Here is a 22,915-nt window from a genome sequence, read left to right on the forward strand (position 1 = left end):
AAAGATAACCAAACTTTCCCGCCACAAATAGTTTTTTTATAGTTTCATTTCATCAACAGGTGGTTTAAGCCTATTTCGAACTGAAGTGAACTGAACGTGAAGTTGCAACTTTACGTTCGGGGGGGGGGCAAGAACTTAGAAGCCGGCGAGGCAACGTGGCTCCGTCACCGCTCGTTTAATGACAGTCGCGACTAAATTTATCTTAATTAAGTTTTAATTAACGCGTTAAGTAACGGGAAATATCAACTTCGGGTCGTATTTATGTCGAGGAAACCGAATATCAAGTCGAAAACATCGCGGATATCAAAGGTAATTGACAATTTTCATGTTTTTTGACCGTTGAATTGAATGCATGTTCGGGCCTTGGTCTAAAAAATTAGCGGGAATTTTCAATGGATTGGTTACGAATGGGGGGGAATTTTTTTATTAATTAATTAATATCGGAAGCTCATTAATTTACGCCATTAACAAGTTTTGTTATCAGTAAGAGAACGCGTTGAATAATAGGCCTAATTTATGCGGCATGTTAAATCAATTTAAAGGAATAGCGACGTGATTTAAAAATTATCTCAAATCTAAAGAACACCTTACTTTTTTGAGAGTTTAAATTCTTCTGATTCCAAAAATATGCTTGATAAATATTTAAATTTGAGGGAAAACACAGAAAAAACACTTCAAACATTTGAAATTTGGGGGCAAAAGCAAATTTGCGGAGAAGATTTTTGGCGGGTTTTTCTCCTTGATACGTCACTCACGGCATCTCGCGGGAAAGCCAAGCGCGAGCGCACGAGACTCCCGAGTCTACTAATGCCGCGCGAATCTGAATAAAATAGGCTTAACAAGGCGCGGCGACACTAACAGGCGTCACGTGAGCGATATCTAGAGAGAAAATTTCTCCTTACTACGTCATCAAACGAAACAAAATTTTAACTAAGCCTTTTCCAAACACAGTACTTGGATTGCAATTTTCTAAATTGCTACGAAACCAAATTAAAAAGTAAACATATCATAATAAACTAGATTTTTCAAGCATTTTTTTCGCATATTAAGTTTGTGGATGACGAAAATTATGTCACTAACACTTTAAGCAAATTAATGTAGTAAATGTTATAAATCAATGTGCATGGGTTAATATGGATTTTCGCTAGAATTAAATGGCCAAAATTGATATCTTGGTCATTGTTAATGTTAAGATGAGCGACGTGAGGATTCTCAGGGAGGGGTCAATAGGTCACGTTACTATAGGTTAATCACGGGCTTATATCCCCCCCCCCCTTCTAAACCCCATTGTAAGTAGATACTAGAAAGTACAGCGAATAGAAATAGGCTGTCTTAAGAAATGACGTCACGCTCCGGGACATCATTCATCACGTGACCCCGGGGTCTCCCGGAAATGCCCTTTACCCATTGTGTGACACCGAGAAATGAAATCACGTTCCACTCGTATCGTAAATTTCTTTCTTCGGAAAGACAATGTCACTTGTCCCTAAATTAATACTTAAGATATTAGGGTTCCCCCAGTATCCACTGTACTGTCAACTGACACTGTTGTCGTTGTACGCGGGAGGGGGGAGGGCCTTTGTCCTTTTTAAAACAGGCTTGACTTATTTCTTTAAGGATTTAAATTGCGGAAAAAAACTGCAATGAATTTGTTTCTTTTCATGAGATTTTGTTTAGGATTTTTGAACGCAATAATTTTTGTCAAAACTATTTTATTTTTTTTACGCGACCCCAATTTTTTTGGACATTTATAGATGACCCCTTTTAGGTCTATTTTTGACCCGCAAAAATTAACCTATATTTAATTGGAGGTTTCTTTTAAAAATCTCTAAAAAAAAAATTAAACCTCGCAAATAATTATTTTTATTATTATTTTATTATTAATTAATTTGCAATGTGAAAGACAATTTATTTTTAAACATCAATTATTTTTTAGGAGCACACATCCCTTGTAATATAGATTAGGTATAATGAGCAATTAGGGGGTTTTAATTAAATATTAATTTACAATAGTTAATTAAATTTATGTTATGAATATTTTTTTCTTTGTAAAATTCCTCGTGCTGATTTTAATTACGCGAATGGTGACGTGTTTTATTTTGATCACGTGATCTGTTAGAACTGTTTTTAATTTTCGGATCAAAATTAAGAGTAGATGTGTAGTAGATTGTCCCGTACTAAGCTCTTCTTAAAATAGTTTCTGTTTTCCAAAGATGGCTTCAATATATCAGCGCATTAATTCGGATACCGTAATCTTACCACCACGCTATTTCTTCCATAGCCTTCAAAATTGCCAGCTATTCTGGTGGTGGCTTTAAGCTCCGTTCGCTCTAACTATAGAATCATAAGTTTATTACTGATATGTTCGCTCCATAAGTATGACACTGCCCCTATACAAGTTCGTAATGCTACTGAGAGATAACTAGTTCGATTCAAGGAGAACGAGGGGGAGCGAATTGAGTTGAAGTCCTAAGTACACTCGGTGGTGGTCAATTAATTTTGCAGCTAGGACCTATTCCATCTAGGCACTCATATTTAGTCCGCATTACTAAGCCCCCTTTGACAGCAGCGCCTCACTCACTCACCAGACCTCCCTCGCCCCTTCACCTCCTTATATCTATGATCTATGACCTACCTCACTAACTTCATGACAAGTGAACCAGTGACAAACTTATTGAAGGAACATATCACTTATAAACTTATGATTAAACTAATAAAAATGCACAAATTTAATTCCGAAAACGATGCTCTTATATTTTGTGAGCCGATACTATTCCTTTAAAATCATGTAGTTTGTATTGAAAGTAGACCTTTAAAATATATCAAACGCGTTGCCTGTCTCTGCCACTTTTCTCTTTGTTTATGTCTATAACGTAGTGCGAACTTAGCTAGCTCTCCCCATGAGAATGACGGTCAAGAGTTAATCTCTCCGGGGATTCTTGGCTTCCGTCAGGGTAATCTGACCTTCCGATCCCCCAAGGCTTAATGGCGATGGGCACCCAGAGTTATTTTCTCACCACCGCGACTGCCTTTAGTGACTCTAGATGGCGCTATTATATTTCAATCTTCAATGACGTCAGTCGTTAGCAGAGCGCGCCACGTTGCGCCGCCGGAATTACCGCTTTGTTTCGGGGCATCCCCGTTTGGAATATAAACTGAAAGTGAAGAACTGGCGCCATTTCTTAATGACGTCGTGGTGGTGGTCACGTGATTGGAAATGGCGTTGGCGCCGGGTGGGTTGGGTTTAGGGGGTTGGCGCCAAAATGATTTGTAGGCGGAGCGCGCGCTTCGCTTGTATTTGGTCTCGCGCGTTTCCCCTCCCGCCCCCTTTTTAAAGTCTCCTCGGTCTTCCAGGGCCACGTGACCGTTGACGTGTTGTTGACTGTGGCCGCAACTGGAGCGCGCCTGGTAACGACTCGAGTAGTAGATTTGACCCGGGTGGGGACGTTTTTGCAAACAGCAGCAACACAGGGTGTCCCCGAAGGCCCGACGGTATTTACGCGATATGACGTTGTATAAGATGGGGTTCGTCGTGCAGTTGACGTAGTAGAAGCAACCTTGAAAAAAACCAATTAAAAATATTAACATTAAGATTATTATTAATGCTTAAACAAAGCGCGTGATTACTTTGGGGGAACCTTTTCCCGAGTTGTTAGGCCTATTCGAATCCCCACTTAAGTTAGTAAATCCCCTTCCCAAAGATAATCTTCCCGGGCTTACACGGAAATGCCTTTAAAGTTAAGTACGTCTTTCCTCTAATCCTCTCTCTATATATTAGGATGAGACGCGAAACCATTATTATTATTACGGACTTCTTTCTTAGCGCAATGACGTATCTTAACCTCCTTTGACCTTGAAAATAAATATTCGCGGTATTTTTATCGTATCTTAAATTAAGCGGGAAAAAATTTATACGACACGTGATAAAAATGTCTCGCGCGCTACCCTTTCAATTTGGCCGGGGTTGCTATGGAAACCACGCGCGTGCATTTTTATCGCGCGAGAATAATGAATAAAGATAGTCTGAGGAGAAAATAGGCGGGAAATGGAAGCACGCGCTTCTTCTGATAATGAAAAAATTCTATAGCTTACCGGCGACGTAATATAATTTCTCGTTGACGTCACGGAGTCCAGGCGTCCATCCCTCGGCGTCCACGTAGACGAATAGCAGTCTTTGGGCGTGAAACGGCGCCCAGCAGATAAAGAAAATGACCACTACCGACACTAAAAAGATAATGATAAAAAGAAGGGACGGGAAGGTCAAGGGTCAGGCGATATGTTATAAAGCTAATAACTCTTTAAGTCCGGGCCCGTTCTCGAGATAGTTGGTAGCCGTAATAGTTGTCGCGAAGATGTCCACTATACGACGCTCGTAAAATAGGACTGGGGATTCAATTAAGCATGCATTAAGAGCCCCAGGAATGGAGGGAACTTCGTCCACGTTTTTATTTTGTGTTGTCAAAGATAATTGCCTCTTAACGTTACCACGGTAACAAGGAGGTCTTATAGGAGGAAATACTTTACGTACAAGTACCTAATTATAGTGGTACTAATAAATATAACCTAGCCCCCCCCCCCATTTGAAGCTAAGAACCATTTAATTTTAAAATTTAGTTAATTAAATCTAAATTGAATAATATTTAAACGTGTACTGACGTACCCAAAAGTTTGAGAACTTTTCGGGATGAACTCTGTCGGCCGGCTTGACCCCCGTGATTCTCGGAGATGTGTCTAGTGACCTTTGACCTTCTGAGTTTGAGTCCGATCTTGACGTAAAGGACGACTATGAAAGACATGGGTACGACGAAGAATACGCAAGACGAGAAAAGTAGGAGGGGCATGTTGCGGTGGTTGTTTTCGACGGCCATGGCGCAGAAGGCCGATTCCTCGATAATCTTTCCGCTGTTGGCCGGGTAATCGACGTAATTGACCGTGGTCAGCACGGCGAAGGGAATGGCCGAAATGCAGGCCACCGTCCAGAGAACCGTGATGATCTTGACCACTCGGGATAAGTTTGACATTTTCTGTTTGAAGAGCGGGTGGCAGATGGCCAAGTAGCGCTCCACCGTGAACGCCACGATGGTCAAGACGGAAGCGTTACTGGTCATTTCGGACACCAGGGCCCGCAGCGAGCATGTCGTTGAGCCCAAGATGTAAGGGTATTGACGCCAATACACCCATAAATCGTTAGGGAGACCTGAAATAATACGAACCACAATTATCAGATTTTTAAATTAACATTTGTAGCTTGGCAATAATTAACGCGGAGTTGCTAAGAGTCAGCTTGGAAAATATGACGGGGAATTTCATTAAGCAACAACCCCCTCCATAGGAATAGCATTAGACCCAACTTTGGAGGCTCGTAACTCTGGTTCTAGTAGAGATAAGGGGATGTCCTTTGAGAATGTTATAGTGCAATTTGTCCCCCATCCAACCATACTAAAAACTTAGGGCTACGACAAACAGGGGCCGAGATATTAAGCAAAATGTTCGTCAACTTTGGTATCGTCTCACTTATTTTTATTATGTTACTTATGATTTTTGAACTAAACTTTGGAGGCTCATAACTCTTGTTCTACTAGAGATACGGGGATCTCCTTTGGATATGTTATAGCCAACCCTTCCATCTTTCATCAGGAAGCCAGTTGACCCTGGTAACATTACCACCCCTAGGGCGCCACTTTCTCGGCTGCCACCGCCACCATTAGAGCCACCACGTCTCGTCCTTCAAGGTATAACCCGCAACCCTCACTGCTCTAGAAAGCTGCGTCTAAATAAGTCCTTGTTAATTCAATGGAGCGAATGTTTGTGAACATTTTGCTTAATTCCTCGGCCCCTGATTGGTGGAACCTTAAGTTTTAAGTATCCTTGGAAAGGGGACAAATAGGACTATGACATACTCAAAGGACATCCCCGTATCTCTAGTAGAACCAGAGTTAATAGGTGTTTTGTAAAATAAGTCCGTCTTAATTCAATGGAGCGAGTGTTTATGAACATTTTGCTTAATTTCTTGGCTCCTGATTGTTGTAATTATTTAAAATAGTTTAATTTAATTTGTACTCCAATTAATTGCCTTTTTTTCCTTTTATTTTTCAAGAAATTTGACCTAATAACGAAGTATTGCTTTCAAGTAACGAAGTTCTTGGGCCTGGAGAGTAAGTTTTAATTACAAACCTAATTTAAAGTTATTAAGATATGTTTTTAATTTGTTTTTGTCTTTTTAAAGAATGCTCGAGAGTCCAATGGAACCTTTTTACGAAAATGCAACAGTTTGGCAAGTATTTCTTATTTATTTACATTATTTTAAAGTTTCGGGCCAAGGCTTAATGATTTAGACCCAAAAACGCAACTTTTGTTGCCAGTTTTGAAACTTAGATGGCGCCACGTTTTCAGACAAAGGCGCCTTTGAACCCTGAAAACGCAACTTTTATTACCAGTTTTGAAACATAGATGGCGCTAGTTTATTCACTGGGTTGGAATCTTCCAAGGAGTAATAATTTTTATCGGGGTTGGGAGTTACAATGGAGTGTTCCTTGAAAGGGCAATATAATGCAATTAGGTATCTTTTTGATATTGCTCCATGCTAAGTTTTACGCTAGCTAGAGGGCCGCTCTCTAAAGTTTTTAAGCCTTTGTTTTGCGCGGTTAATTATAATATTAATTGAGTTTTAATTAAATTTAACGTAATTTTATCGATTAGTATAAAATTTGTGGAGTTCGCGTATGAAGGTGGGTTCATTTAAAAGACTTCCAGGGCCAAAGTAATTAAGACCTTGGCTTTTTATTTTTAACCGTAACTTGGCAATAATTAAAGCGGATTTAGCTTCCAATCAAGTTAAGTGTAGTTATCTAATTAACTATCCCGATGAAATTAAACCTAAATAGGACGAATTGCATGGTGGGTCGTGTCAGGTGACGTTTACCTTGGGGGGGGGGAGAAAAGGTTAGAGTAAATGAAACTTCGCCCTGACAGACGGACAGATAAGGTCAATATAACTCATTGGGATTCCAATTGGGCGGTGGACACTCCGAATATAGCCATCCATAAATACAAATTAAGAACACTGAATAGTGGGCCTAGCAATGGCGGTGGCTAGTTCTGTTTTGATGTTTGTCCGTCTATTTATCTGACCCCAAGGTCAACGGACCTCCTCGATACCTTTATTAATGATACCATTAGAAACGGAAGTAAACAACTGTTGATTGGTTAAGATTAAGTTGTTACGCTGATGTCAAAGTAGCCGTGTTGTCTCTAATCTAAATTTTAACAAGGTGGGGGGGGGGGTAAAAGAAGCTTAGATTTGCATATTTATTTTCTTTTATGGAATAATTTTCTTTGAAAGGGTTTTAAGAAATGCTACAGTGGTTTTCTAGTCCAAAAATAAAAAAATAAATAATGAAATGCGCCGCGTAGGAAGTACTTGTCGGGTCAAAAGGCTTTACCCCGATTTAGCGGGGACTGGACAGTGGGGGGACAGGGGTTATCTATTGTCGACGGTCATTACAGGGTTGCCATCCCATCTTTTTCAAACCTCGGGGGGAAAAGTTAAAGCGTCCCCTACCCCCGGTCACTTCTGAAGGCGCCGTGCCAGAGAATCAAAGAGATAGTTAAGCTAAGACTGTCCATCGTCTCTCTCTCTCTCCCCACTCTCCCCCCTCCCGTACTAAATGTTTCCGCTTCCGGTGACAGAGAACCACCACCGGAAGTAGTTCCCCCTTTAGTCTCTCGCGCCGAGATTATAAACGATACTTTATCATCAAAAACAAAGAAAACAAAGCGGGGCTTGAAAATTGCCAAAAATAAATCAAAATAGATGCTAGCACGAGATCTTACTTCGCGCCTTTTTTTGCTTGGCGCGTGAAATCGCGGCTCGTGCCTCGATTTGTTGAATGACGTCACACCTGAGCGCGCGTGAAATCGCGGCTCGTGCCTCGATTTAATTTGGCGCCTTTTTTGTATAGCGCGCGCGACTTAAAGAATCACATGCATGCAGCGCGAGGAATTTGGCGCGCCTTTTTTTTTCCTATTATAAGCACGTGTTCCGTTTATAGGTTATTTATTTGTTATACTAGAATCTTCCTCTTGACGTCATCATTATGAGATGGAGAAATGACGGGGCCCGTAACCCCTAAGCTAAGCTTATTGGATGAAAGAAGTCCGTTTTTTTAGGCCCAGCTATGGCTAGCGAGCGATATCTTAGGAACAATTTACCGGGGAAACAATTTTCCCTAACTACCGATAAAAACATGGTTTGTTCTCTGGATATGGGCAGAAACACATAATCGGAAGTGCCTTAGTATCTCTTTCAAATGATAGTGCATGGGGGGGGGGGCTTTCCTTTTGCTATAGGCTATATATATAAAGTTGAAAGCATTTATTTTTTGTTATAAGAAAGTGGCAAAGTTTGTAGGAAACTTTAACGGGGGTTTTTGCCCCCCCCCTCCAATCCCCAAAATTCGGACACGCTATTATTAACTTGTTAAGGAAGAGAAAAAAGCTGTCCCTCGATTGCCTTCCTTGAAGGGACTGCTTAAATAGAAACGTTAAAGAATAGTCTCTGTTGCCATGGGAACCATCAGCCTTTTTAGGGGGGGAGGGGGGACCAGCCCCTCTGATTCGCAAGATATATATAGCTTTCATAGGCTGAAGGAGGGAAATTTAGTGCCTAATAAATAGCCATCCTTGTTCTTTGTCCGATTTTTACGTGGTCGAAAATGTTGTAGGAAATTTTGCCCCCCCCCCCCAAGATGGCCGCCGATTTCGAGTTATGATTGGATTGTTTTATCAGTGACCACTTAATTAAATTAGAAATTATTGTCCTTAAAATATTCAATGATTAACGCTCAAAAGAGGTTCCTATAATCATATGTAACATCGATACAATTTTATCAATTTATTTTCACTTGAATGATTCGGGCTAAAATAACTTTCAGGGGTTTTCATGCCTATGTTAACTGTACGGCCCCTGTAGAAGTGTTTCAACCAACATTACACTCGTGTTCGGGGGACAAAGCTACGTCATAGGGGTCAAGGGAATTTAATGATAATGCTAGGTTATCTCGTTTTGGTTAACAGGGAGCCCAGCGCTCCTATAAAATCGTATATTTTTGAACCTGTCCTATGCCTATATTATCACCTATAATTTCACGAAAGATCCTAGGCCTATAATATCCTGTATTTTTGTCATAAAATTGCGTTTTAATATCTCGTTTCTCGACGTCAAATTTAGAAGAAGAAACGCGACTTTAAAATGACAATTTTAACGCGTCGAGCTAAATTGTAATTTTGTAAGTTACGACGTTTTTGAATTGAGCCTTTGCGCTTATTAAAAAGCCCGCCAAAATAGGCTCCACTCCATCGGGAGTTACGTCGCTTTCGCTCTAAGAGCGCCATTTCAAAAAAACCGTTACAAACGCAACTTTCTCTCTTTCTTCCTTCCCCCTCCCCTATCGCCCCCTCTTCCCGAAACTTCGAGAGTCCGGGACCCTCTCCCTCCCTCCCTCTCGCCCCGGCTGCAGAGAGTGCAGGCTGCACTTTGTTAGTTCTTTGATTGACGACAGATAATCGCTTATTGCTAATTGTTTTAAGTCGGATTTAAATAATGAAAATTAGTCCAAAATGGATACATTTTGTGATCAAAAGTGTGCCAAGATCGAGGAACCAAGGATTCAAATCATTTGGACATGAAATTAATCCTGTAAGTTTGTTTTTTCGGCAAGTGTTTATTTTTCAAATGCCGCGGTTAGGGTTAAGTGAAGGTGGGGGTTAGGCTTAGCTCGAGGTGCAGGGATGCCGGTGGGGACGGGAGTACGGGTGATCGGAGATAATCGCCGCTGAAGATGTTGTCTTCGCTCTGGCTGAATAATTAGGCCTCGTCCCGTAGGTGCCAGGGAGGGGGGATCCCGATCAAATTCAAAATGGCCGTTATTTTTAAGGTTTTTTTTTCAATTTTCATTGTTTTTAAATCTCATTTTTTTAAAAGCCAATTATTTTAAATAGACTATTTTTTAATCCAAATATAATTGAATTAACCTGTATTTTTCCACATAGTTTAAGCCAAAATAGAATTATATATAAGCGTGTTTAGTCCTATATTTTCCTATAAATACGCGTATTTTTCCTACAAGTAATTTAAAATTTAGTGTGGGCTCCCTGAGTTAAGAATATTGAAGCGTACAAATAATATATATTATTGGGAAATGTTTGTGTTCATCTACATTTGGGGAATGCAATTTTGTATAAAAGGAATGACTGGGGGGTTATACTATATGGTCATTTACCCCTTGACCCCCCTTCTTAGGGGGGGGTGTCTTTCCTGGCCGATTGTATGGTCCGCGTTACTTCCGCTCCCTATAACAAATAGGATTTTGGTTTTTGCCCCAACCAACCAAGAATGTTTTTATTTATTTTTTTTTTGTATGGGGGATCTGTTTTATTTATTTTTTCTCTGTTCCCTGGGTTTTTCTTTCTTTTTCAATTGCTTTATAGACGAGAGATAGATCCGAACCTCTACTTCTCTTCTCCTTTCTTTGGTTGAGGTTTTAGTGTGTGGTCTGGATTGAATTGAATTGAATCGGGAATGTATACGGTTAATTGGAATGATTGCGTTGAATCATTTTCACTCCATATCTAGGGGGATTATGTTTGGGGGGGGGATTTTCAAAGTTATCGTTTTGATGTTTGGAGATTATTCTCGATGAAATGTCCCTTTTCTGGTCCTATTTTTAAATTTCCTCTATCTATTATGGGAGTAAAGTTAGGGGCGTATTAACGGGGACCCAAAATCGGTAAATCTTTCATATTTTCGCGTAAGCGTCTCCCCCCCCCCCACAACTTTCATATTTTGTCCACGAAAATTCATGAGACGTTGTTCTATAAATTCTCCGCTTTCTAAATGTATTTTCAAATTTGCGCTCCATCTTGTATGGAACTAAAGTTAGGGTCGTGGTGCGTGCAATCTTGACCACGCAACTCTTATAAAAAGAATTGATAGCCGGAGGGATGTGTATAGGGGGCGCTGGCGTGTCAGACAAGAAGTCTGAGGCGCGGATAGGATAGGAATCTCAAAGTGATACTAAAATGGTATACCGGAAAAATAATGGTTCATTTATTTACGAAAGAATTGTATATACCTAATAATTTCTACAAATTAAAATAATTAATTCAGAAACATTTTCCGCTGCTGCAGTAGGAGTATTTTAGTATCACTTTAATTCTTTGTTTATTTCGGTTGCTAGCTAAATCGATACAATTGTTTTTTGTTCTTTTTCATCCTGTATCTACACTGCTTTTATATTGCATTCTCTGGAATGTACGTAACGTAGTTAAGCTTTCTTTACCTGCAATTAATTTCTTGTCTCTTTAATAACTGTAGGAATCCCCCAGTTATAAAACATCCGCTGATCAGATTGCTTTTCATTTTAACGGGAATCGGCATCCGTTTCTATTCCCCCTTAGATCCTAACGCGTTAAAAGGCGTCGATCTGCCATTAGTCCTTATCATTAGGTAATATTTTTTTCACGCGCCAAATATTTTCCGCACGCGCTTTCCCTGGGGGGGGGGGGTATCATTTTATTTCTCGTTTCATTTGGCGCCAAATCGAGCGCACGTGATTTTTTTCCTCGTGAACTTCGTATTTGCACGAGGAAATTTGGCGGGAAATTTTCCCATACAAAATGAAATCGTTTAAATCAAATAGGTGGGGTTTAAAATTTTGATGACGTCATTTAGAAAATAAATTACGGGAGTATATGATCCTAAATATAATGGAACAGGAAACGTATAGGCTAGATTAAGGAAATACTAAGTAATTTGCATGCATTTTAAATAAAAAGAGATGGCTGGCAGGATACGTAAATATAAACATGAAAAATAAATAAAAATAGCGTCCTTTAGAAATCAGGAAGCGGTTTAGTCTTTGACTCCTTCCTTCCCCCTCCCCTCCCCCGCCCCCGTGCCATATTTTCGCTCTAGTAACGGAAAAGGATGACGCGATTTAACTTTGCAATGAAGGGAAAGATATGGCGGAGGGATTAATAATGTTAAAGTTATATTAAGGAGAAAATAGTCCCTCGCAACTTAATCCGGGAATTCCGTGGAAAAGTTCTTGGGCTACTTAAGCTTCTTTCTAAGAAATCCGAGTCAAACCCTTCGGCCAAAAGGGGTCGGACACTCCTCCACACTAAATCGATACTCTTTTAAACTTTAAAAAATATGGTTCGCTTAAGAGTTAACTAAGGATTTTAAAAATCAATAAAGCTGGAAAATATGGGGTGTAGGTGAAAAATGAGTGTTTGACCTCTCGGGTTCGGTTTATACGGTCAAAGTACGGACGGACGGGGTCGAGTCGAGCCCCATCCGTCAATGTCAAATCTCTTAAACGACTTGGAAAAAGGAACAAACTACTTTAACAATGAAAAGCTCCCGACACAAGTTTCCACGACATCATATTCTTTAAGAGGGGGGGGGGGGGAACTGCCTTTTTATTTCCGCGTTTCCGATAATATTTTTAGGAACTGTATTACACTGACACAAAATGATGATGGAACTTAGAAACCCCCCCCCCCCAACTCCGGGGGGGGGGCGAAGAATGAAACCCCCGGATAATAATAATAATGAAGTAAATGCCCCACCCCTCTGTCATTCGCACGAGACAGTCGAAAAGTTATTAATTATTTATTAAAGCACGTGGAGTTCATTTTGAAAAAGAAAAATAATTCAAATCGCACGTGGAGTTCATTTTGAAAAAGAAAAATAATTCAAATCGCACGTGGAGTTCATTTTGAAAAAGAAAAATAATTCAAATCGCACGTGGAGTTCATTTTTAAAAAGAAAAATAATTCAAATCGCACGTGGAGTTCATTTTTAAAAAAAATAATTCAAATCGCACGTGGAGTTCATTTTTAAAAAAAAATTCAAGTCGCACGTGAAGTTCATTTTGGAAAAAAATTCAATTCACGCGCAAAGATAATTCAAACTTTGAAATAAATAAATAGAACTAGGCCTAGGGATAAACTCACGTGACTTAAAAATAAAAGTGCACGTGCGCTAATGGAAATTATTTTCACGCGCGTGTCAAATTAAAGAAATAAAAAATATTGAACTTTGCATGCAAAAATTGGCATTCTAATAATAGATACCTCGGAATGCTTGGGAAAGGCGGGTTTCCGGAAAAAAACAAATACAATAAATAAAAAATAACAATTATTGGGGGCCGTGTGTCGAGGAAGTTTCTTTCGGTTGGTAACGAGCTCTCGTTAGCGTAATTAGTCCAGCGGCATTAATTACCTTTTCTTACGGTGGTCGCCTTCTTTCCCTCCCTGACTAGGGCCCAAATAAGTAATTACCAAAAAACAAAAAGTCGATAACCCGAAACAACCTTTGGTAAAAAGGAATTCCTCGGTCGAAATTAATGTTTTTCATTCGAGTTAGATTAGTAAAAATAAATAAATAAATAAATAAATAAATAAATAAATAAATAAATAAATAAATAAATAAATAAATAGCGCCTCCTGGAATTTTGGTATGCCTAAATTTTTGGCCAATTTTTAAAAAATACTTAAACATTTCGCGGTACCTTTTCCTTTATTCGTATTTCAAGTGATATTTGCTTGGAAATGAACTCGATAACCCAAATTTTTGATGATAATTTGACAGGCAACTTGGGTGGGGAAGTGTCCCCTATAAGAATTAGGTTATAGTCTAAAAATAAAGAATGAAAGAAAAAGAAATGGCCCGGCCACTCGTCTGGCGATATGTACGCGCGTAACTTTATCATTTTTGTTGGATACACCTTTGGAAACGGTTAGAAATAATGACATTTGGGAGATGCCCAAGCACGCCCCGTCCCGCTCTTCTCCCTCTCCCTCTTCTTCTTCTTTAGGGAGCCCGGGCATGCCCAAATTCCCCAACCGCAGGCCGCGGCCCCCTTTCAAACGCGCCCTCATTTTACTCACGAATATTGAATGAACTTCTGGAACAGCTTTTAACCAAAATGATTCGGCAATAGACCATTCCAATGCTTACTCTGTTAACGGAGAAAGAGAGGCTTTCTTAAGGCCTATTCAGACGATACAACTCGAGTTGACTCATTTAGAAGAGTTAAGCGGCCTTTTCAGACGGTACAATTTTTTGAGTCCTTTAGATGAGTCAACTTCAGTTTGAATAAACTAGTTTAATCTTGTGAACTGGAGTTGGACAAGTGGAACCACCAAATTGAAACTTTATCAGTGACCAATTTTTGCTGACTCAACTTTTTGACCCATCTAGTTGAGTCAAAAGTTATATCGTATGAAAAAGCCTTTACTTGATGTGAGTAAACTAGTTGGGACACGTCTCAACAGAAGTTGGTTGAACAAGTTGAATCGCAAAATTATAAATTGATCACTAACCAATTTTAAGCTGTGACTCAACTTTTTGTCTCATTTAGTTGGATGATCATTCAATATTATTTGTTGCGTAGTTTCAATTCATGCATGCTTGGGGTTATTTTTTGCATAAAACGGTGGTGAACTGCGAAGATATTTTGATTGAGTAGTGGGGGGTGGGGGGGTGAAGTGGGACTCTGTTCCAATAGAGGTTTGGCCCCCGAGGCTCAAAGCTCGCGATATTTTCCTGATAAATGGATTTTCCCTCCGTGGTACCCCGTTCCCCCCCCCAGTCCGTCCTTTTTAACAAAAGAAGATCCAACCGCCAGAGAGTAGAAGTCAAGCGAGGCCACGGATACTCCCTAGCTTCAAAGTGTGTGTATATATTTCTCTAGGAGAAATTTCTATTCTATACAAGTGTCCGACCCCTCTGAATAAGCGTTGCCACGGGTGACGAGCGCCATTTATTTTTCAGCGCGAGCTACAATTTCGGGTCCACTCGGTGCACGCGCTATTAAAATTGGCGCGAAAAGTGATTGACCCTTTTGCCGTTTACAAATATTGACCTCAAGTCAAAGTTCGCCTTAATTTAGGCCAGATTTAATCCACGCCAAAGACTGCTTTCCTTCTTAACTGATTTAACATTACGTAATATTTGTAGACCCGAATTTCACTCGCAACTGCGTCTGGTCTTGATATTATTAAAAATATTTAGCAAAAAGAATTAACTTATTATCAACTTTGGGAAACTTTGAATAAGATTACGTTATTTACCTTTTTTCCCCCCAAATCCCCTCGAGTGTCAAATCATTTTCTAAGAAAACAAGGGGTATTTTCTAAGAAGGGGGAAAGATTCGAGAGGAAGGCCCTCGTTGTTTGTTGCGTCTTATAGGAAGCTAGGACCCTCTGTTCTTTTTTTGGGGGGGGGGCGAGCTAGAAGTATCCACCACTTCCGGATAGGGTATAGTAGCCTGAGTTTTAGTTAATCCCGAAAAATCCCCGGAGCTTCAGCCATCAAAATGGGATTACACTCAGTGACCCGAATCTCTTTTTGCCTTAACTCGGATCCCCACGCTTTTGGTGGTGCGTTGGTGCATTGGTGCAGGGTGCAGCGTGGATACACCAGATCGCCTCTCAACTGACGTGTACATCCCTTAAGAGCTTAAACGTATTTTCATTTCAATCTCTCGCATCGAAAGAAAAGAATTTGACATCGGTAAATGAGTTATACATTCCCCGCTAAGACAAATACATTTTTATAAATACCCCTAAATGTCATTTTCAAATTTTTGAAAAATTAAATTGAGCACGAGCAGCAATTTTTCACGTGAAATTTTGAAAAAATTAATTTGATCCACGTGCAACAATTTTTCACGTGAAAATAAAGAAATTCACGTGACCACGCCACGTGATTAATTTTTAAAAGCGAACAAAAATTCACGCGCAGAAAACTGAAAGAAAGTAAAAACACGTGAAATTTAATTTTTTAAAGATTTTGAAAACTAAATAAAACGAGGCACGTGCAATTTCGGAATTCAAAAATCAATAAATAAATTCCGCTAAACTCTCTCTCACTCTCTCTCTCTCTCTCTCTCTCTCTCTCTCTCTCTCTCTCTCTCTCTCTCTCTCTCTCTCTCTCTCTCTCTCTCTCTCTCTCTCTCTCTCTCTCTCTCTCTCTCTCTCTCTCTCTCTCTCTCTCTCTCTCTCTCTCTCTCTCTCTTTATTCTTTAGGTTTTAAAAAATTTTGTATCCCAAAGAAAAATGTCTGGAAGTAGTTTCGCTAGCTTGGAGAGGGGGGGGGGGAGAAAATAACAATGCGTTTGAGATTGGGGGAGGGGGTAAGGGGGGAGTTTCGGCGGAAGTTATCTTTATCCTGGCGGCCATAAACGAAAGTATTTTTGGGACTTATTTTTCCGGGATTTGGGAAGTTAAAGGCAAGAGAGAGTGTCAGGTTTGAAAAATTGCCTCAAATCATTCCGATTTCTCTCTCTCTCTCTCTTTTTGCCTCTCGGGGGGGGGAGAGGATGTTGAGTGGGAGGGGGCTCTCCCCCCTTCGAGTTTTTTAGAAGGATATATTTTAAAGAAATCGACTTAAGCGTGATAGAATTTCACCGCAAAATTTTATCCTTCTTTCTAAGGAGAGAATGTGTATTTTTTTGTCACATTTTTGGACTGGAGAGATATTTTTCGACATCTAAAACTTATACAGGATTTATTAGCTTCTATTTTATTTTCGTCACTCGATTCGAAACTTCTTGAAATTCCGTGGAAAACTTATTCCCATTTTTATTTGGAAATCTATTTTTAAAAAAGATCCCGACGAAATAAGTGTATAAGATTTTAAAAAGCAATTTAAGACGCCTTGTTATTCGATGGAACTTAAAAGTACCCTTTATTTTTTTAATTACTCGAAAACTTAGTTAATATAATACTGTTTAAAGTCTCTCGATATCGGATACCACCGCACCATTTTTTATTCATCCGTTTTTCCTTAAACTCGAAAGATATCTTCCGTAATACGTCAAAAGTTTCGCTCCAACCATATTCTTTCGACTCTTAAGAATTTTTTTTTAAAAAAAGAAAGTTCTCGATTTTTATTTTATGGACATTTTTACTTAAGAACGACGGGAACATTTTTATTTTTTTAACCCTTTTTATATTATAATATTAATAGTTAGCGCGTGCGCGCGCGAGACAAGTCAATGAACTCTCGCGCCACAAAAAAAATCCCGCCTAAAATCTCGCGCCAAAGAATGGGAGTATTGTTAAATATGCGCGTGCATAATATATAAGATCACGCGCCGACAAATATTTTTATTATCATAAATCACGCGCGTCTTCTTTTTAAAATGAAGTCACGCGCGAATTACGTCACAATCTGGGGGGGAGGGGCAAGGAGATTATGAATTGGGTTTTCCCATTTTATCTCGTGAATTGGCAATTACCTCGAAAGGAAAAGGCGTAATTAGTTTGATCTTGAACGCGGTACATTGGGCAGTTTGGGCTCTTTTTTGAAGCCATAAGTCTTACAATATTGGAGTAACTTCTATAAATAAATGACGTGCCGTCTATATATCTTTTTGGGCCAAGTTCTTTTATCAATAACTCCTAATAGAAGGGAATGGAACATTGATATCGGGTTTAGATAAAAGAGGAACCAATATCTCCGAATAGCAAAAATAATAAGCAATCATATTGGTTGGGCCAAAGAAGATCTCTTATATTTCCCGCCATTTTGTCGAAGAACCCCCCTTATTCGATAGTAATTGGGCAATGCGGCATTTTTAGAAAGGAAGAAGAAAGTTTGTAATAAAAAATATATCGTTCTTTAATCTATCGCCTTGGTAATTTAGTTTCCCTATCTTTTAGTTACGTCACAATGACGTCGGAGGTTGTTTTTCTCGCTGTCGGTGTGGCCGCGACAACGCCCCTTGTATAATGAACTCGCTAACACGAGCTCGGAATTTGTATCAGATTCTTTCTGGGAATCAAAGTATGAAAAGGGAAAGCTAAATTATTTATAGACTTATTTGTAAGCCTTGAATTATGCTTGACCCAGATATTTCTGTTTCTGCCTGCGGTCACTTTCTTAGTGTCCGAGTGATTTAGATGGACCACCCTTAGTCCCTAGGATATGTAGAAATACATTCTAAAGGCTTATTAAAAATTAAAAATAATCCCCCTTAATTTTTATATATTTATTTATTTATTAATAATAAATATTCATTTCAAATTTCCGTTATAATTTTACATAGCCCCTGGTAGGTATCTTTGCCCTTAAACACGGGTGTATTGCGTGGTAAACATTTCTACAGGGGCCTATTGAAATAACATGGACAGGAAAACCCCTGAAAGTTGGCTTTACCTAAACATTATTTTTGAAAAAAAAATTAATTTCTTTTTATTAAAATCGGAGGTGATACTTATTCAGGGTTCATACAAGCCTGGAAAACCGGGAAAACATGGAAAAATCAGGGAAATAAATAGTTGACAAAAACCTCAGGGAAAATTCAGGGAATTCAGGGAAATTTGCGTCAAACAGGGGCCGATTAATTAAGCAAAATGTTCGTAAACATACCCCCCCCCCTCCATAGGAATAGCATTACACTATACTTTGGAGGCTCGTAACTCTGGTTTTATTAGAGATACAGGGATGCCCTTTGATTATGTAATAGTTCTATTCCCCCCCCCCCTCCTTCGTTAGCATTAGCTCCATAGGATACTCCATATACGGGGAAAAACCTGGAAATCTCAGGGAAATTTGTTTTCCAAAAGTTGTATGAACCCTGTTATTTGGCAAAACCAATTTAAATACTTTTAATATTGATTTAGGTAGGGCGATATTTATTTGCATTCTATTTTTGGGAACGGAAACCCGGGATCTCATTAAACAAATATAAACTTGAAACTTCGCTTGACGTTCAAATAAACTCTACGGGGTATTGACAGCTCCTGGATTTTAACCCCATATAGGGGATTGGGAAAATGTCGTGAACTGCCACTACCCGGGAGCGGATCAACTCTCTAGAATGTAAATAATGAACCTCACCTTTTTATAATGTGAATTTTTTTTCTTTGCCCCAATCTAAATAAATATATATTAACTTATCAACCCCCTTCCCCTCTCACGGTTGCCATAGTTACATTACAACACTGTAATCGGTGACAAAATAATTTTAATTTCAAACGTGAATTCACGCGTGATTGTCTATAGGAGAAACTCCCCATTCTCTATGTAACTTTGACAAAATAATTTTAATTTTAAACGTGAATTCACGCGTGATTGTCTATAGGAGAAACTCCCCATTCTCTATGAAACTTTGACAAAATAATTTTAATTTTAAACGTGAATTCACGCGCAACGATTGTCTATAGAAGAAGCTCCCCATTCTCTATGTAACTTATTATCTATACTTGTGAAATTAATTTTAATTAAGTAACTTACCGAGTAGTAGGGTTAGGACATCCGAAACAGCCAAACTGAAGAGATAGTAATTGGTGGCTGTTTGCAAATGCGGACTTCTGACGATGACCAGACAAGTACTGATGTTGCCAACGGTCCCGGTGACGAATATAACGGCGTAGACAATTGTTATGGGTATCAGGGCTCCCAGGGCCAATCGTTGGGGTCCCAAATGCATGGTCAAATAGGCCCTTAAATCAGTTTCGTTGAAGAAAGTCGAGGTCGAACCACCTTCCACGTAAAGGTCACTGGAGTTCATCATCGGGGTCGAACCGCCAAAGATCAGTGACCCCAACAGGTTTTGAGCGCCCTTAATCCTTAATGATGAAGTTTCGTTCATACTTAAAGAAGAGTTTGTGCTCCTCCTTTTTTATTTAGGGAGTTGGGGGTTAAAGGTTAATGGGGGTCCGATATAGATAGTTCCAAAGATTTTTTCCTTTAGGTCTAGTTAAACGGGATTTGACATGGTGGATTAGTTCTAACCATGGTTACGCCAAGTTGTTAGGTGAACGACGTTGTTACGAAATTGTTTTTAGCTCATCGTGACGTCACTCTGAAAGATAATAATAATAATAATAATAATAATAATAATAAACGAAGAAATATAGCTAAATTAAAAATTCAAAGCGAATTAAATATTCTCGCGAAGGTTTAAATCAATTCGTGGCACGCGTCACACTCACTCGCCAGTTGTTTATTAGGGTAGAAATAATTGGTTCGAAATCATAAACGACAGTGATTAAAAATTCGCAGCCGGTATTTTTAATGAAAGTCCTTGTTTAATGAGGATCAATCTAATGAGTATGTCTTAATCCTCAAAGTTCAATGATCTCCCCACTTGACCCCCCGGGGGACGGACCCCTTCGTATTCGATTAAACCACATCCCTAGGATTAATTGCGCGAGCTATGGGCCTATCATTCCCCTAAAAGGTCACGTGCCATGCACTGAACTCAGCTTTGTTTCCCGCCAAAATAATAATTAAACTTAGCACGCGCTTTTAATAAATTGCACGTGCGATTTTTAAAATGAAACGCGAGGGGTCGGACAATAGTCTGAATAGTTTATGATGAATTTGTAAGTTGGTTTCCATGGTTTCCTTAACAGATTTCCGAGTGACTTGTAATTGGGATATGTCATTTAGCGCGCGTGGGCGGACCGTGGAATCTTATCGTATATTAGAGCCCCCCCCTCTCTCTCTCTCTCCCTCTCTTAATGGGCAAATCTAGTCGAGCAGCCTCTATTAAAATTTGCTTGTAACTTGTTACTAAAATGATTCAACTCCCGCTTGTCCCCCCTTCTATTCCCTCCCCCTCGGTAAGCGACACGCGTACCGTACCGCCTAGCTCGAATTATTTTTAAAAGGTCAAAGTTAAATAAAATTTAGTAGATTTAAGACGCGAGATTTTAATTTAACTTCAAAGTTTGGCGCTCTGAGAAATTTGATAAAACTATACGTGGCGCTCCGCCAATTGATTAAATTAATGATGAAAGAAGTCGCCGACAATTTTCTCGCAAGGTCAAGTTTATTTGTCGGATTAATGGCAGTTCCTCAGCCTTGGCTCGCCTAAAACTCTATGGGGAAATAACATCCAATGCCATTACTGCTTCAAGATTTATTTGAGACTTAACGAATGGAGCTTTGATGGCAATACAATGCTTTTCCGAGAACTTATTTCATTTCCTTGTCGGTCAATGTTAAATTATTAACCCTTTGAATCTTAGAGAGAGCCAACTGGACGTAACTTAACTCTTATAAGGAAAACATAATAAACCACGCTTTATAGATAGCTCTTTAAATCATGTTTTTATACAAAATACTATTTTTTTACGTTTATAAGCCTAGGGTAGTACAGTATATATTTTTGATCCATCTTTAAGGGCTTAGCTTGTTAAGAAATGTTTTTTGAAGTTTATAACTGGTAGCCAGCCAGCCAGCCAATATTACGCTCGTAAAAAATGCGTCGCCAGGCGTCCTTGAATTTTGTTGATGGACAAAATAGAAGAAGAGGACGACCTTACGTAAAATTCAAAATATTTTCATCGTGTTAGATCGCTTCGGATTTCCGAACAACATTTTTTATCGTAGAAAAAAAATCTCCGGAAATAATAAGGCGGGAAACTGCGCGTGAATATTTGGCTCGACCTTGAAATAAATTTGGGCGCCAAAAGTTAATACTTTCCTCGTGATCTCTGTGATCATTCCCGCGCGCACGCGCACCTTCTATTATATAATAAAATAATTTAAAAATATGTCTCGCGCGTGCGCACGTTCTATATAACAAAATAATTAAAATATATCTCACGCGCGTGCGCACGTTCTATGTAATAAAATAATTAAAATATATGTTTCACGCGCCATCGAAATTACTTTCACGTGAAAATAAAACTTTTTAAGCAGGAAAATCTTGACAAGCGGTGGTAAATAGGGGCTTTTAACATTTAGGAAGAGTAAATTACGGCGACGTGTTATTAAAACCATTCCGTCTCCGCGCGCGGTTAACGCGTAAGAGAGGGGTGGGAATTTGGGTTAATTAAATGTCCATTAAGTAAGGCCCCGACGCGAACCTGTCCCTAATTGGCTGCTTACCTGAACCCGAATCCCAGTTTACGCAACCAATACCCAAAGTAAAACTAGATTAAACCAAACCAAACTGGACACGAGCTTGTCAACTTTACTGACGAAAAAAAACCCGCGTCAATTAATTTAATATAAAGTTTGGGATCGGACGACAAGATTGTTGGCTTACCACCAATATTATACATTTTTGCAACCTTGGAATGTATCAAACTGGCGCCTTGGTACCAATTGAAACTCTATCCGTGTTAAGACTGTTTACCGGAGTGTAACCTAGTTTTCTGCCCAAACTAACTGCGAGTGAAAGAATTTCTGCTATAAGCTTTTAGAGAATCTAACCCGACGTCTCAAATTCCAAGAACCCCAACGTACCTGTAGATAGATGGGTGACACTTATAGGCTGTAAAGTATATCGTAGTCTAGGAGAAAATGTAATGGACTGCCATTACACCGAGGCTGTTAAAAATAAGTAGCGAAATAGGGAAAGAGGTACTTTTATTTCCAAATGGAATTTCGTCTCCCTACATGCACCTTGATGGAGTTTTAGTTTTTATCCCCGGAATTCCCCCGCCCCCCCCCCGCCTTGACCAATAGGAAGGTCTAGTTTTGAGTTGTTTTCCGTTTTATTTTGGGTAGCTTAAGGTTCTGGGAGAGACTTTGGTAGCTGGCGTCTTTCTCAAACTGTTTTATCCCCAAAATTTAGACTCGGGGTATTGCCACTTCGGATATGCGCGGACTTATTACTCTTAAGATCTATTCAGACGATCCAACTTTTGACTCTCAACTAAATCCGGGTCAAAGAGTTGAGTCAGTGCAGAAATTGGACACTGTTGAGCAATTGGTTTAATTTTTGTTGATTCAACTGCTTAAACCAACTTCTGTTGACACGTGTCCCAACTAGTTTACTCAACTCAAGTTGACTCATCTAAATGGCGTCAACTTTGAGTTGCCTTAAGAGCAATGTATGCTTATAAAGTATTTATCGGGGTGACTGCAGCGTGCTTCAGA

At 39.3% G+C, this 22,915-nt stretch overlaps 1 protein-coding gene across 1 annotated transcript; it reads right to left on the bottom strand.

Moving 5' to 3' along the window:
- Positions 1 to 2,168: 2,168 nt before the first annotated feature.
- On the bottom strand, positions 2,169 to 19,620 carry LOC149597165 (neuropeptides capa receptor-like). Its single transcript, XM_089861101.1, has 4 exons — positions 19,313 to 19,620; positions 4,661 to 5,197; positions 4,093 to 4,224; positions 2,169 to 3,557 (listed from the first exon to the last, which is right to left on the bottom strand). Exons 1-4 carry the CDS (start codon positions 19,590 to 19,592, stop codon positions 3,061 to 3,063), a joined length of 1,446 nt encoding a protein of 481 aa, XP_089717227.1. The 5' UTR covers positions 19,593 to 19,620; the 3' UTR covers positions 2,169 to 3,060.
- Between the last annotated feature and the right edge of the window lie 3,295 nt (positions 19,621 to 22,915).

Source organism: Phalangium opilio, unplaced genomic scaffold (genome assembly GCF_054372755.1).
Source record: "Phalangium opilio isolate 3A_F unplaced genomic scaffold, DU_Popi_V2 ptg000369l_1, whole genome shotgun sequence".
In the NCBI taxonomy this organism is placed as follows: domain Eukaryota; kingdom Metazoa; phylum Arthropoda; class Arachnida; order Opiliones; family Phalangiidae; genus Phalangium; species Phalangium opilio.

Coding starts and splice junctions, on each gene's coding strand:
- LOC149597165 (XM_089861101.1), bottom strand. CDS start 19,592: ATGATGAACTCCAGTGACCTTTACGTGGAAGGTGGTTCGACCTCGACT. Junction 5,198..19,312: donor TGTCCTAACCCTACTACTCG/GTAAGTTACTTA, acceptor GTATTATTTCAG/GTCTCCCTAACGATTTATGG. Junction 4,225..4,660: donor AAAAGTTCTCAAACTTTTGG/GTACGTCAGTAC, acceptor TTATCTTTTTAG/TGTCGGTAGTGGTCATTTTC.